The sequence below is a fragment of the Pezoporus wallicus genome, unplaced genomic scaffold (genome assembly GCF_028554395.1).
Source record: "Pezoporus wallicus isolate ANWC-B61680 ecotype Strahan unplaced genomic scaffold, APGP_CSIRO_Pwel_v1 contig_1181, whole genome shotgun sequence".
Lineage (NCBI taxonomy): Eukaryota > Metazoa > Chordata > Aves > Psittaciformes > Psittacidae > Pezoporus > Pezoporus wallicus.
This window is the reverse complement of record NW_026641428.1, coordinates 5982941-5996890: the sequence shown is the minus strand read 5'-3', so window position 1 is coordinate 5996890 and position 13950 is coordinate 5982941. Positions and strand designations below refer to the sequence as shown.

At 37.0% G+C, this 13950-nt stretch overlaps 1 protein-coding gene across 1 annotated transcript in view; it reads left to right on the top strand.

Annotated features, from left to right (window-relative positions):
* The window catches only part of OLA1 (Obg like ATPase 1), a 101846-nt gene that overhangs the window by 39800 nt on the left and 48096 nt on the right, over positions 1 to 13950 (top strand). The window contains exon 5 of the mRNA XM_057423866.1: positions 9529 to 9704. Within this exon, the coding sequence (XP_057279849.1) occupies positions 9529 to 9704 (176 nt within the window). The remainder of the gene's footprint in view (positions 1 to 9528; positions 9705 to 13950) is intronic.

Here is a 13950-nt window from a genome sequence, read left to right as displayed (position 1 = left end):
ATGATCTTTTGAGGTCCCTTCCAATCTCTAGCATACTGTGATACTGTGACCCAGTGCTGTGGTTTACCCCAGCTGGCAAGTGTGTGCCACACAGCCACTCGCTCACACCCCCACCCACCCCCAATAGGATATGGAGGAGAACTGGCAAAAAGGTAGTTACCTGTGGGTTGAGATAAGAACAGTTTAATAATCAAAACAAAGTAAAATACAATAATAGTAATAATAGGAAAAAGAGAGGAATAAAGCCCCTCAAAAACCCATGAGTGATGCACAATACAATTGCTCACCACCCGCTAATACCCAGGCCAACACAGGCAGTAATCAGCCCCTCCTGGCAATGTCCCTTGTTTATATACTGGGCATAACATGCTATGCTTTGGTTAGTTTGCCCTGTCTCTGCTTCCTCCAGGCTTCTTGTGCCTCTCCTCACTGGCAGAGCACGGGAAACTGAGAAGTCCTTGATTTATGGTAAGAACTACTTAGCAGCAACTAAAACATGAGCATGTTGTCAACATTATTCTTGGACTAAATCCAAATCAGAGCACTGCACCAGGTACTAGGAAGAAAATGAACTCTATTCCAGTGGAAACCAGGGCACGCAAATAAATTGTCTGTGAATAATTAAAATGTTTCCTGTATATCTGGTCATTTAAGGAAAAATAACTTGCTTGTGGGTTCTACTGATGGCTGCTAGTTGCTGTTCCTGATCTATGTAGATATATTGTCTTAAAAACATAGTAATTGTTAGCAGTTATGTTTTTTTAGGGTGGGACTCAGAGATTCCAGTGAGGACTGGACACCATAGAGCTTGGCAGTGAGTATTCCTAAAGTGAAGACCTTGATGACTAACTTCCAGAAAGAAGGGGTAAAAGGCACCATGGAGGTAGTGGAAAAAATAAAAATGCACTGTTAGATACATAGCCATACTTCTACTTTCAAAATGGTTTCTGCTTAGGAACCACATTTTTCTACTCTGTAGACACCATCAGATTGCAAATACATGTGATTCAGTCTACTTTTGAATGGGAACATTATCTTCTGTGAACAGCTGGATATGTGGTACACTGAGGTATGTTAAAAGTTACCCACTGATGTTTGTGCCAGACCTTCCTGCATGTGCTGTCCTCCATGCAGGTGGTGCTGCCATGGGAGCGCTCACCAGGGAGGGTGGTACTGTGGAGGCTTTCCCTTGTTCCTGTTTGCTGTTCCTTTCATGAGTTCAACTCACAAAGGAAGGTTTGCAGTCATTGGAATGGAAAGTAACATGAAGCAGAGCGTGGCTGAGCTCAGGTTGATGAGAGCACTTGTCTCTGAAGTAGGTGTTTGCGTTCTTCAACCTTTTTGGCTTCTGGACATCTTGCAGTAGTCCAGGCTACGTTCCAAATGCCCGTTCTTCCACAGAACACAATTGTGTTCTAGAAAACTCTGAATAAAGAGGCTAGTTTTTCCTAGGGAGTTCTTATTTTAAACAATTTAAGTAGTATGTCAGCCATTTCAGTGTTTTTACATCGGGTACTGCCCTTCCTAGTGTCTTCTGCTAGTCCATATGAATTACCGTGTTCTGTGATCCTGGGTAAAGTTTGTTGCAAGAAGAGTAACCAAGGAGTTTGTCCCAAACATTATTTGATAGGCAGTGCAGTGATAGCATTTAAAATATATGATCAAGGAGAGTCAGAACGAGCCCTCTGCAAACAGGGCATGAAGGGCTCAAAGATTTATTCCTTCAGCTGTCAAATAATGTCCTTTACCTAGTATGACCAACTTGATAGCAAATCTCAGCAGGTGGAAGGTTTTGCCTGCAGAGTGTTGACTACATCCCAGTGGTGCTAGGATGAAAGAGCAATGGCAAGTAAACACATTTTACATCTGAAATAAATCGCTAATATTTGTCAGACAGACTCAAGGGTAAGGGCTCTGGAACAGGATTTTACAGATAAGCTCATTGAAGCGACTGTCTTGGTAACAACTTTTCTCTGTTAAAACTGCTTCCCCCAGGAACAGAATCGTGGTTTCTTCTGCCAACTGATGTGTCCTGAAGTGAATGCTTTGCCTTACTGTTTCCCAGGAAGGTTATAATTCTCATCTCTGACCTTGTATGGTACTCGCTTGATGAGTACTTTTATGCAAATGTAAATTCTTTGTATGCTCAAGAAGTTGATACTACAGTCATTTAAAATCCTGTATTGCTGCTACATGCTCTCATTGTGTGTCTGCTGGTGCAGAAATAGACTTGCCCTTTTTTGTCAAATACTCCCAATAGATTTGATATTGAAAGGACTGCCATTCAGCCGCTATTTCAGACTTTTGGGGAGGGGTGCTTGATTTGCACTCTCTTGACTGTTGCAGTATTAACACTCAGCAGGGTAAATGTAGCTGCTTATCTTTTATATAGGTAAGTAATGAATTTGAGTCCTAATACCGCACCAGTCAGGAGAGCCCAAAGCAGCTGCTTTTACCATCCTGTGTCTGTATAGCCATATGGTATGCCTAAACTCTAACGTTGTGTTCAAAGTAATTAATGCTGCAACTAATATTCCAAACTGTTTTTCTGTTGCTAAAAATCAGCTGAACTTGAGAATAAAAACAAGTGTGTTTAATGGGAATTAAAACCTTTTCTTACATTTCTACGATGCAGGTAAAACAAAATAATTATTGCCACAGTAACTGCTTGCATTTTAAATAAATTTATACATATTATTTTAAAAAAAATCTAGTTAACTTTAAAATATGTAAGTTTTCTTGTCATTTAGGGTTCTGTGAAGCTGATCATCAAGAGGGTTGCAAATCATTGGCGGTTTCTATTTTCAGAGTTCCACATCCCAGAGTAATTTGCTTTAATTTCACCCAATTTAACCCATACTTCACACCATCACCATTCAGCTTTAATAGCTATGTTCTATGCATAAGAAAAGCAGATAAATGTCCACAATTAGACTGCAAGTGATTACAACTAGTTAGGGCTTTATGAAGACAAAACTTAAAGGGCTGTAGCACAAAACAAAGCCACAAAAGATGTCTGAAAAAATTCTTTCTTCAGAAGTCAAGGTTTACTACAGCGTTTTATTTAATGTTTTTTGTACTTGATTTTGCTTATGTTGAAGATGTAGGCAGGTGCACCTTCTTCAACCGAAAATTACTCTGCTTAAAGAATATTAGGTTTGTGTTACAGGTGATTAATTTCACTTGAAATTAGCTTGCAAGGGAAAACATGCTAAACCTAGTTTATTTGTTGGTTCTTTGTTAACACGTGCTACATTGAAGAAGCTGTAAAATGTTGACTGACAATACTCTTTTGCCCTTCTAGTCATGAGTATGCATAGTGAAATATACCATCGTCAAAGTTTAATACATTCTATAATGTTAAATGTACTTGTACCTCACTCAGAAATAGCAGTATCTTTTACCGTTTAAATCTTTATAATACTGATGATAGCATGTCAAGCCAGTCTAAGTACAGATATTATTTATAATTTAATGTTTTTTGACACTTGTAGTCTTGTTCCTTTTGATAGCTGAAAGAAATTCCCTGCTTCGAGCCCCCCCACCCAGGATACCCTGTTTTATTTCATTTTGTTCTCTCCCCCATTCTCACCCCAGTAAGTGGGCAGATAGGTATTATTACTCATTTATTTCAGCGCTTATAACAGGGTGCATGTGTGTATGTGTACTGTGATGTGCCATATCAGTCTGTGATGAGCAGCTCTTTTTGATAATAGTCGTTGAACGTGTGCTGGAGAGGAAGTGCAAGTATCAATTATTCCCTAGGTCTGGGTTTTGGCGGTGTTATTAAACATTCTCTTATAGCTTATTGACAAAAAAGGCTGGTCATTACCCTAAATACTGATGGGAGCTTCAGCATGTGATGCAGTTCAAATTCTGATGAAACTGTAAATATCCCTCTTAATTACAGCATAACAATACCAACGCAGTTGCTTACCTTTTGTAAATGAATCCAAGATGCCGAAATGCTGTTATGGGGAGTTTAATATTAGCCAAATATTAGGTTCTGTTTCACTTTAAGAATAAGGAAATTAAAGAAATGAAGCAACTGAAGTATCAAATATAAATTAATCTTGAAGATATTAATTAATTTCCAAAACTGCAATTAGGAGCAGAATAAGATAAATCTAGTAGTAGTAGTAATTTGGTTTGGTTTTTAGCATCTTGGTGGTGTCTTGGAGCAGCTAGAAGGCAAAATTTAGGCTTATAGGCAGCTTCGTTTTTGTGTCAAACTAGTTTTATATGCTATATCATAAAACTTTCAGTCCAATCAGCAACTACATTTAAATACTGCAAATTGTGGCAGCAAAACAATAATTCTGCTGATTAGCCCCTTTCCATTTCTTGTAAGTGAACTGTTTATGCTGTTGAGTACCTTTTGAAAAAAGAAAAAGCCAAAACAGCCTTGATTAGTCAAGGAGTAATTGGATGACTTGATTTTAGCAAGAGAATGAATTGGTTGATGATAGCCTGTAACTAAGTGTAGTGGTTCTGTTCAGATGAATACATAACATACAGTCATCAGATCTTGACAGGTATAACATAAGCAATGCAAAAATTTCTGGAGGCTGAGAGGTAAATTTTGTCAAAGAATTTTGAAGCTGATTCTTAAAAGAAATGGAAAGAGATGTGCATGCCATTAGATGATGCTTAAAATGTGGTATTTGTTACTGCAGTGCTGTATACATATTTATGTGCTGTTACTTTTGCATGTGAAGAAAAGATGTAGCCTGTGTGTCCTGGCTGCCATCAAGACTTGACAAAAAGACAGTTCCTGCTCTTCCTCAGGGAAAAAAACAGAACCAGGTTTCACATCTTTTCCAGCCAGTCGTGCAGTTTTCTGGATCTTTATCATCTAGTATCACTTGAAAGCGAAGTGCAGAACCAGCCATCATTGTGTTACTTCTTCATTGCTGTGTTTAAAATACTTCTGGGCCCACCATGCTTGGGCCCAAACAGCCCAGATAAAGTGCTCAGCTGAAGATAAATGTTTCCCTGAAACTGAAGAATCTCTTAGGTTTGAGCCTCACTGGCAATGGAAGAGGGAGCTGGATGTGGCAGTGATTGTTTTCAAGCTCCTCATTTCTAGTAACTACAAGTGAAGTCATTACTTTTGGTGCTGTTCGGTGGCAAAATGTATTCTGCTGCTGTGTTATGCCTTACTATTTTCCTGTCTAAATACTTGGCTTGTTTTAATGGCAGTATCTGCATGCCGCTTAAACATTATGGTAATTTACCACAGTAGATTTGTTTACTTACTGCAAACTTGATGTTTCTAACTCTGTAGTCTTTGTTCTTTTACAGTAAAGAAAGTAGCAGGGGTGTTTCTTTCAAGCTAGAGTGCAAATCCATCAGCATTTTCTGGGAGACTATTTAGAAAAAGGACTGTAGCTCTGATACTTAGAATATAAAGACGTGGATTCTGTTCTACTTCGTTTTGAATAACTTCTGATAGAATATACTTTACCACTGGTGGGATACGTGGGACACCAAAGAAGTCATAATCGGTTGGTTTTTTTTTTTAATAATGAAATTACTGGTTAGTGTTTCCTAGTTGACCTTCCTGTATTGTATGCTTAGCTTAGTTGTTGCCAAACTTGCTTCTTTGGCAAGATCCTTAGTAAGCCTATTTTATGCGTACAGTTTTTCTTCTCCATGTAGGAAACTGATTCCTTTTTTTCCTCTTACAGTAGTATGCTGTAGTTTCCTATAGCAGATGGAGGGCAGTTTTGGAGCACAAACAGTATAATTTTAGGAAGCAGGCAAAAGGAAGGCGCTGTGGTTTAGCGTAATGTTTGAAAAATGCCAGGTTCTGTTCTAAAAGCAAATGCAGTTGATGAAGACATGGGATTTTCATTACATTCATTAGAGAAGCTTATTGTCCATAGGTTATGCTGTCTTGAGAATGCTGTGGTGTGGCTAGTTTTGGAGAAATTAATATAAAATAGATTATCTTTTTTTTCCCCTGGAAGTAGTAAGTAAATAAATGAACTGGCAAAGTTAGATGTTTATTTTTTGAAATTCCAGAATATCACAACATCTTTTTATTTTATTTTTAGACAAATTTTTTAGCACAGGTTTGAAAAAAAAAAAAGATTTTTTTAAATGAAAGCTGTGGAAGCTAGATCACAGAGCTCAGCAGCCAGGAGCCTGGTAGGTAAATATGCTGCAGAAGGTAAAGTGTAGACAAGTTTCTGACCTTAGAAAAGTCCCTTGTTGTTACAGAAGTTGAACTCTCATTATGTGAACAAGACAGACACATTGTGTTTGAAGTTCACCATATTTAAATACAGCTCATAATCAGATTGGGGTTTACCTCTGAGAGTCTCTCTCTCTTTTCCTTTCCTCTTTCCTTGAGTTTTGTCTCGTTTTGGGCTAGGCTGTCAGTCAGAAGCTGATCTGTTTTAGGATAACGACTTAAGTCATCATTGACAAACCCTGAACAAGAAATTCACAAATAAAGCTCAATGACTGTTGCTTATCAAGAAGAGTCTCTCAATTTATGCTAAAATCTGGACATTAGTGTCAGTTCAGCCTTTTGTGTATATAAAATCTTATACCTACCAGTTCCTTATGGCCTGTGGCTGTCTCAGTGAGATTTAAATTTCTCTCGTCTAAGTGTTCCTGATAATGTAAGGGAAAAAAAAGTGCCATGATTAAGTTGATGTAATGGATTTCCTATCTATTTAAAAGGGAACTGGGAAACCTTTGTCAGCACACCTGTTGATAGGTTTTGTTCTTTCCAAGATAGGAAAATGCACTTTTCCTCTAAATGGAGAATTGAAAATTTAAGCTCAAAATCCAACATTTTAATGGAATATGTAACTAGTGTGCATTTCTTCTATGAGAAGAGTCAAGCAACACAGTGGGGAGGAGAGAGGGCTAGATTGTTACCTTGAATGGGAACTCATCAGCACAGTAGAGGGGCTGTTTACCTGACCAAGCAACTACCTGTTGCCACACATGGGTCTCTGTCACTGATGTTGTCTAAATGAGCTGCAGGATGGCTGCTGATACACGGATGAGGACAGCTGATGGGAGGAGGAGACTTGAAGAAAACTCTGGCAGCACATTGGAAGTATTCATGGGTTAAAACATTTAATGGACTTGAGAACAAAGATGAAATGTGCGGATACAGTTTTACAGGGGTAGAATTGCACTGAATTGGTTTTGGATGAGTAAAGGACTGGATTTTTTTTTTTTGTAAAAAGGAATGAGAAAATGTGAAGAAATTAAGATAATTGCTGGAGAAGTGTTTTACTGTTGCTGAAGAAAATGGAAAAATATAACAAGTATATAAGCTTTATATAAGTGTTTTGTTATTACTGATTCACTTTACACTTTTTTAGGAAAACCTTCATTCTTCCTTAAGACCAAAACTGTCTGCTTTTTATTTTTATGTTCTAAATGTAAGATCTTTACAGTCATGCAGCTTTTCTTCTGGCTTCAGCAGTGGGGTTTCTTCTTATTATTTTTTAACCTGTGGACACTAAATGCTGGAGGAAGATGTAAACAACTTGAGAATGTATTATTTAGATGGTAATGGACAATTTTTCCTTGATACGAGGAAGAAAGATCAACTTACTTTTTTAGCTGTGTAAATCCTACTCATCTTGAGAAAGCTGGACAGGTAGACTTTTCTTTAATCTGTATGATGATATCTTCCTACTTCTTCCCTTCCCCCCCCTTTTATTCAGTATTTTCCTTGTAAATCAGAGCAGAGCTGCTGAATTATATTTTCTAGTATTTGTTCGTCTGAACAGCCCATGTCCCATTGAGTCAGGTGAGCTGACTCAATGATACGGATTTATGGAAGGCAAAGGCTACAGCGTCTCTTCATTAATTGCCTGGCACTGGTATGGGTTAGTGCAGTGAGTTTCCATTTGACGGAGCAGCCTGCTCTCCCGTCACAGCCAGCACCAGAACTGGATCAATTGCTGAGGTGATTTTCCTTGTACCAAGGGAGCTCATTGATGGTCTTTGAAGAGAGACAGCCGGTGGGAGAGGAGGGAGCACCTGGTAACCACCGTTTTAAAGGCTTTTTATAAGTTTATGTGAAAATTATTTTGACATTTGGCTGTCAACATAATTTTAAACCTGTTTACCCTCTGTTTCGATGTAAAACCTTTGTTACTAAGCCCACTGTTTTCCTGAAGTTAAAGGTAAAGATGAAGTTTTCAGATGTGCATGACAATAAAGAACCACAACTTTCTGCATATCAGTTAAGAAAATTTTTTGTAGTTTGCCCTGTTTCCTATCTTATATTTTGTATAAAAACATTTGAATTTTATTTTGGTAATGTTAAAGTAAAATTATTTTCATGGTTGATTTCTTGGGCATATCGTTGATGTTACAGGAGAGGCATATAAATAGTCTGAAAATTGATCCAGGAACAAGTTGGATTTAACAAACTGGTTTTAATTGTTAATATATTTATTTTGTAAATAAGTATTTATTTTTGGGGTGGAATTTTATTTGGTGATGCTGCTTATCTAATAATTTAAATCCTAGTTGAATTATGTTGCCAGATTGTCTTCAGAAGGGCATGAAGTCAGCACACATGCTTCAGTAATATCTGGTTGTTTTAACCTTATGTTTCCAGTTGGCAATTTGAAATTATGGCTTCAACTGCACTTTAAATATGTGATAATAGCATGTGTTTCTAATAAGGGCCAGCACCATTTTGTTCAGATAGTGTGAATGGTTGTCACTCATATATGACAAATGCACCTTCATCTGCTTCTTTGATGGCCCCCTAAAAACCATACCCTCAAATCAGGCCGATGAAATTAGCTGCTGTGTAAATTGTGTGTCTGAGTGGTTCATTATCTAATCACCGTCAGAACCACAGTGATAAAGTAGATTGAAACAGGGACGAGGTCTGCCAGATGATTTCAGGCCCTTTTTTTTTTTTTTTTTTTTTTTTTTTTTGTGCTGAGCCCTGTTTCCCTTGGAAACACTAAGAGTCATTCAGAACTTCAGAATGCTTTGTCTAGAACTTCTTCTTTGCTTAATGCATGAAATTGGCCAGCCAGTAAGGGCTGCCAGGGTGATTTGTAAGTTGTTGTTTTTTTCCATGAGCCATTACTGTGTGTATTAAAATGTCGTGAGATGTTCAGTTGTTCAATTTAGCTACTGTGTTTGCTATTGCTGGGTTAGGTACTGCTAAATACAGTGGTACCTATTTTCAGGACAGTTCTCTAGGCTGTTCCTATTTAGAAGCAACTCTTAAAGATATGTTACGTATTCTGCTGAAGTGGCAAAGTCCTATACTTTGTGTCTGCATAAAGCTTTGGATTCTGACTGAAACAGTATGATGTAAAACCTTTGGATTCTGGAGCTGATAGGTAAATTAACAGACTGAAACAGTACAATGTAAAATATTACGGTGACATTTGTGTACCTACTGGGCAGTATGACAGACCTGCTGATTTACTTTTTATCTGAAACTCTTGTGACTATTCACAGCACGTTGTAAATATACTTTTCTCTTTAGCTTAATACGTAAATTGTGTTCTTCTATTTTAGGAGCATTTGAAGATGATGATATCACTCATGTTGAAGGAAGTGTAGATCCTGTTCGTGACATTGAAATAATACATGAGGAACTGAGACTTAAAGATGAGGAGCTGATCATGCAGAGTATAGACAAGCTTGAAAAAGTAGCTGTAAGAGGAGGAGACAAGAAATTAAAACCTGAATATGTAAGTATATGACCTATAAAACTAGGTCATTAAGTACTCTCTGTGCTGAATTGAAGTTTTTGTATTGTTGGATTTAGTTATTAATCCCCCACATGTATAATACGATACACTACTACTATTTTTATGTGTATTTTGAACTAATCATTATTATGAGTTGATTAGAATGGGTTATTTGATGTGCTGACAGTGTAAAATTTCACTGATAAAGCTAAATGTCATTTTTTAAATTAACCTGTTGTTTCCTTGCTGACACAGCTTTATATGAGAATTGCCAGTTCTTCATCAAACTTACATGAGTGTTTAGCTGTAATTCAAAGTCCATCAGTCCCTTCTGAATTATTCCTGGTGTTAAGTTCTAGTCTGATGTTGATACTAGCATTTCTGTAGCCGCCAAGTGAATATATTTTCTTGGTGTAGGTGCACTTTGTGTCCTTTAGTACACGTTAAATAAAGAGTGTTAGTTGAAATTAATTTTAGAATGTTGTTGTGGAAAGCTGCTTAAATGAGCTCAATTATCACAGGGTAGTAGTGGTGTTTCTTTGTAAATTAGAAATGTATAATAATTATCAACTTCCAAGTATATTTTTGTAAATAATTATTTTACTGCCACTTGAGTCTGCTGTACTTTGCCAGTAGTGTAGTTGTTAATTTTTCTTCATTAATCTTGCATAAATATTTCAGGTGGTATATAAAAGACATTCACTAATTATTACAGCAGTGTATCGGTGTGGAAATAAACTATTTATGCTTAACATTTAAGTAGTAAAAATAGTGGTTTCTCCCACAGCTTTTTAGATAGCAAGTAGTAAGAAAAACTATGTCACATTAGTGCTGGTGTTAGTTTATCAGTGGAATGTTTGGGAGTGAATAGGAAAGGAAAGTGAACATCCCTGTCCAAAGTGTTCACCTTCATGATTCTCTGTGTTAAAAATCACTTATTTGGTAGCTTCTGTTAGTGAAGAACTAGTCTTCATCTGGTTTGAAAAGTACTTTATTCCTTGATTGGTCTGAGCCAATAAAAATAACTGTTCTTGGATGATCTGAAGGCTTTCATTTAAGGTCTTACCTGATGTGTCAACCCAGCCTCAGGTATACGTGGGCAGTGATTTTTACTGTTCTTACAGTTTCAAATAAGATTTCATCTTTTAATTAATCTTAAATAAAGGGGCAAGTAGAAATCCTGTCCATAGAGAATTAAAAATTCTAAGGCTGAATTTTATATTGGGATGAAATGATGAAAATTATTTCAGTGGTAAGGTACAGTTACTGTTGCATGACAGAACTGCTCTTAACTCATCTTTTAACTACAGGAAGTGGGTATGTATTTGAAAACAAAAAATGTCAGATTGTTCTCAAATCAAGTGAGACAGTAAATAAAATCCTCAAATCTAGAAACACAACTTAAATTAACTAAAGAAAACATTAAAATCTGCATTATTAGTCTGTAATTACCCAGCTTTATTTTCTCATCCTTTTCCTTTCAGCCTCCTGCTAATCTCTAGGTCACCCATCAAAGTGACTTTGTCATATTGTGTTTGTAACTTACGCTTCCCATCATTCTTTGGTTTTTTTTAATCCTTTTTTTATGAACACATGTACAAAACCCACCAAGTTCTTGAAGTCAGTGTTGCTCTGCCAGTTCTGTTCTCAGTAACAGCTACACTTGACCAGTTTCAGCTGAGTTTGTCAACAACAGTAGAGGTTTCAAAGGCATTAAATTCCTTTGTTTCGTGGAAAGGGGTGGCCAAACAGAATGGGGAGGCACAAATTAATGCTCCCTGTGAGACAGAGGCTGCACACAGGAACTACAGTCACTAGGGAATCTGTTCCGGGAAGTGCTGTGGGGCATAAGATCTGTGAGCCCTGCTGATCTTAGATGTTCTTGCTTGTCTTCCTTTGTGGCTTGTATGCTTGAATTGCAAGGTAGACAGTAGATCTTAGTAAAATGAACTTCTTTACTGAAAACTCTGCCAGGTTGCTTTTCATGGTAAATTGTTCCTTAGACCTAGTTTTTGCTTCTACAGATAGGTATGTGTAGTTGTAAGATTGTAAAAGCAATTCTTGGGCTTTTCCAGTGACTAGATGAGTTTGTTTAGATGTTCAGCCACTGGGTTGCGAGAGTCTCCTGCATAGTTTGCTTTGCCTCTTGCCCTTTAACATTCTGCATTACAGAGAAGGCCTGTGGTTGCATTTATATTGTATATTGTGTGATTAACTGTGTGGTAAATGGCTAACTGTACAAGGAGAGAAACCATAGGAGACTGGTGGAAAAAAAAAAAAATTAAAGATTATGCCTCCCTAAAGCAGTAGCCAAATCTTAGGAGTGCTTTGGCTGTTTGATCATTCTGCACTTCCAAAGTCTGTTGCATTTTGGAGTTAGCTTGTTTGGGTTTGGCACAGAGGTACTTCACTGTCCAGCACAATTTGTAGCGTTGTTTCCATACAGCTTGCGGCTGCTGTTCAAGGCTTCCTCTTTCCCTGGCAGAGAAGTAATTAAGAGACAGTATAGACTGGAATTAATACTTTTTTCCAAACAGGTTTTCTTCAGAAAAGGGGAATTGGCAGGGTAGAAGGGAAGGGCTGTGAGAAAACATACCGGGATTTGCCTTTTAAAGTTATTTACCGGTATAATATACAGCCATTGCTAATACTGCCTTCTTTCCATAGCAGAGGTGCACAACAAACTGCTCTTATCTGTACTCTGAGTGTTCCCCGTCATTTTCCCTAGGAAAGCTAGGCAATTACAAGGGAAAAAGCCCTTAGCATTTGTAGGTTGTTTTGGTTTTAAGGCACAGTGTTAATGTTTTAGTCTCTTTCATTGTTTTCCTTTTGCTATCTTTTTAGGAGTCATTTAAGGTAAAGAGGAGCATTTCTTAAGTTTCAACTGTTTAAGAGTTGTGAAAGTTCTGTGTTAATTCAGAGAAAGATACTGCAAGCTTTCTTACCTGTATCGCTTTCAGACTTTTCATTGTCTTGCGTGCCCTTGCTGAACAAAAACATCAAGCACTTGAATTGCCTCTTTTGTTTCTTTACACATTTTTGAGAGCACTTTGAGATCTATTGAAGAACAACACTATATAAACTTAGAGAAACAAGAAGAAGGTGAGAAAAGAAAAAAAAATATTGATCTTAGTCAAGTTTGTTTTTCCTTTGGTAGTTTGCTGAATATAACAAATAACCTTAATATGAAAGCTAAGGAAAAGTTGCTGATTTCAGAGAGGGTATAATCTCCGTGTGACCTGTGTAAAATCGTTTTTGTCATCAAAGGGGATTTCACTCTGTGTTTCATGGAACCTAATTGAAAGTAGAATTTATTCTTCTTATTTCATAAGTAGTAATTGTCTGCTTTAGAGGATTCTATCAGTAAGCCTCCACAACTGTTACTTCATAGTCTGAAATCTCCAAAAGATTTAGGAGGAGAAAAAAAGAAAACTGTCAGTCTGTATCAGTCACCTGTTCTGAAATCTGAGATTTGTATTTGATTGTCTGCCTACTTGCACCTGTGTTCTGACATGTTAATTATCATTTTTCTTTCACATAAGCCCACACTGAACACAGTTGCGAAGTTCACCTTTGTGCAGTGACCTGGCTTTGCAGCTGAATATAGTGTTAACTGTTCATCCTGTCTCTCTGAGAATTGATTTCTCAATTCCCTGTCAGCACAAATAAAATAGCCAACGGCTGTTAAGGAGCCATCAATGAAATAATTTTCAAGTTCTACTTAAAAATCAATGACACAATATGGTCCAAGATCAGCAACATGAAATGTTGACACAGGTTTAGAATAGCTTCCTTTACGTGTATATTTTTGTCTGTTTTGCAAGTGTTCTTGCTGCCTTCTTAGAAATTACTGTCTGCTTTTACTAAGGGCACTGTTCTTTCAGACTCAGTATACCTTTAAATATTATTTTGGCTATAACCTTCTGAAGAGATGATATAGAATAAAAATACCCCTGATTTGCATGTATTAAGCCAGTGTGAATATAATTTCAAAAAGCAATCAGAGTAATTTTGATTTTATATTTTAAATTTGTCTGGTGCTGGTATCTGCAGAGACATGAGAAAGATACTGAATTAAACTTTATTATTATTATTATTTATCTGTCATTTTGGGTAGCAGGAGATTTCAAAATAAAATTCAGTATGTATGAATTTATCAATCACAACGTACACATTTTTAAACTTGTTTTTAAAAAAGTACATTTATTAATTTATAGGATTTTCATTCCTGGAGACAGAAGTCTTC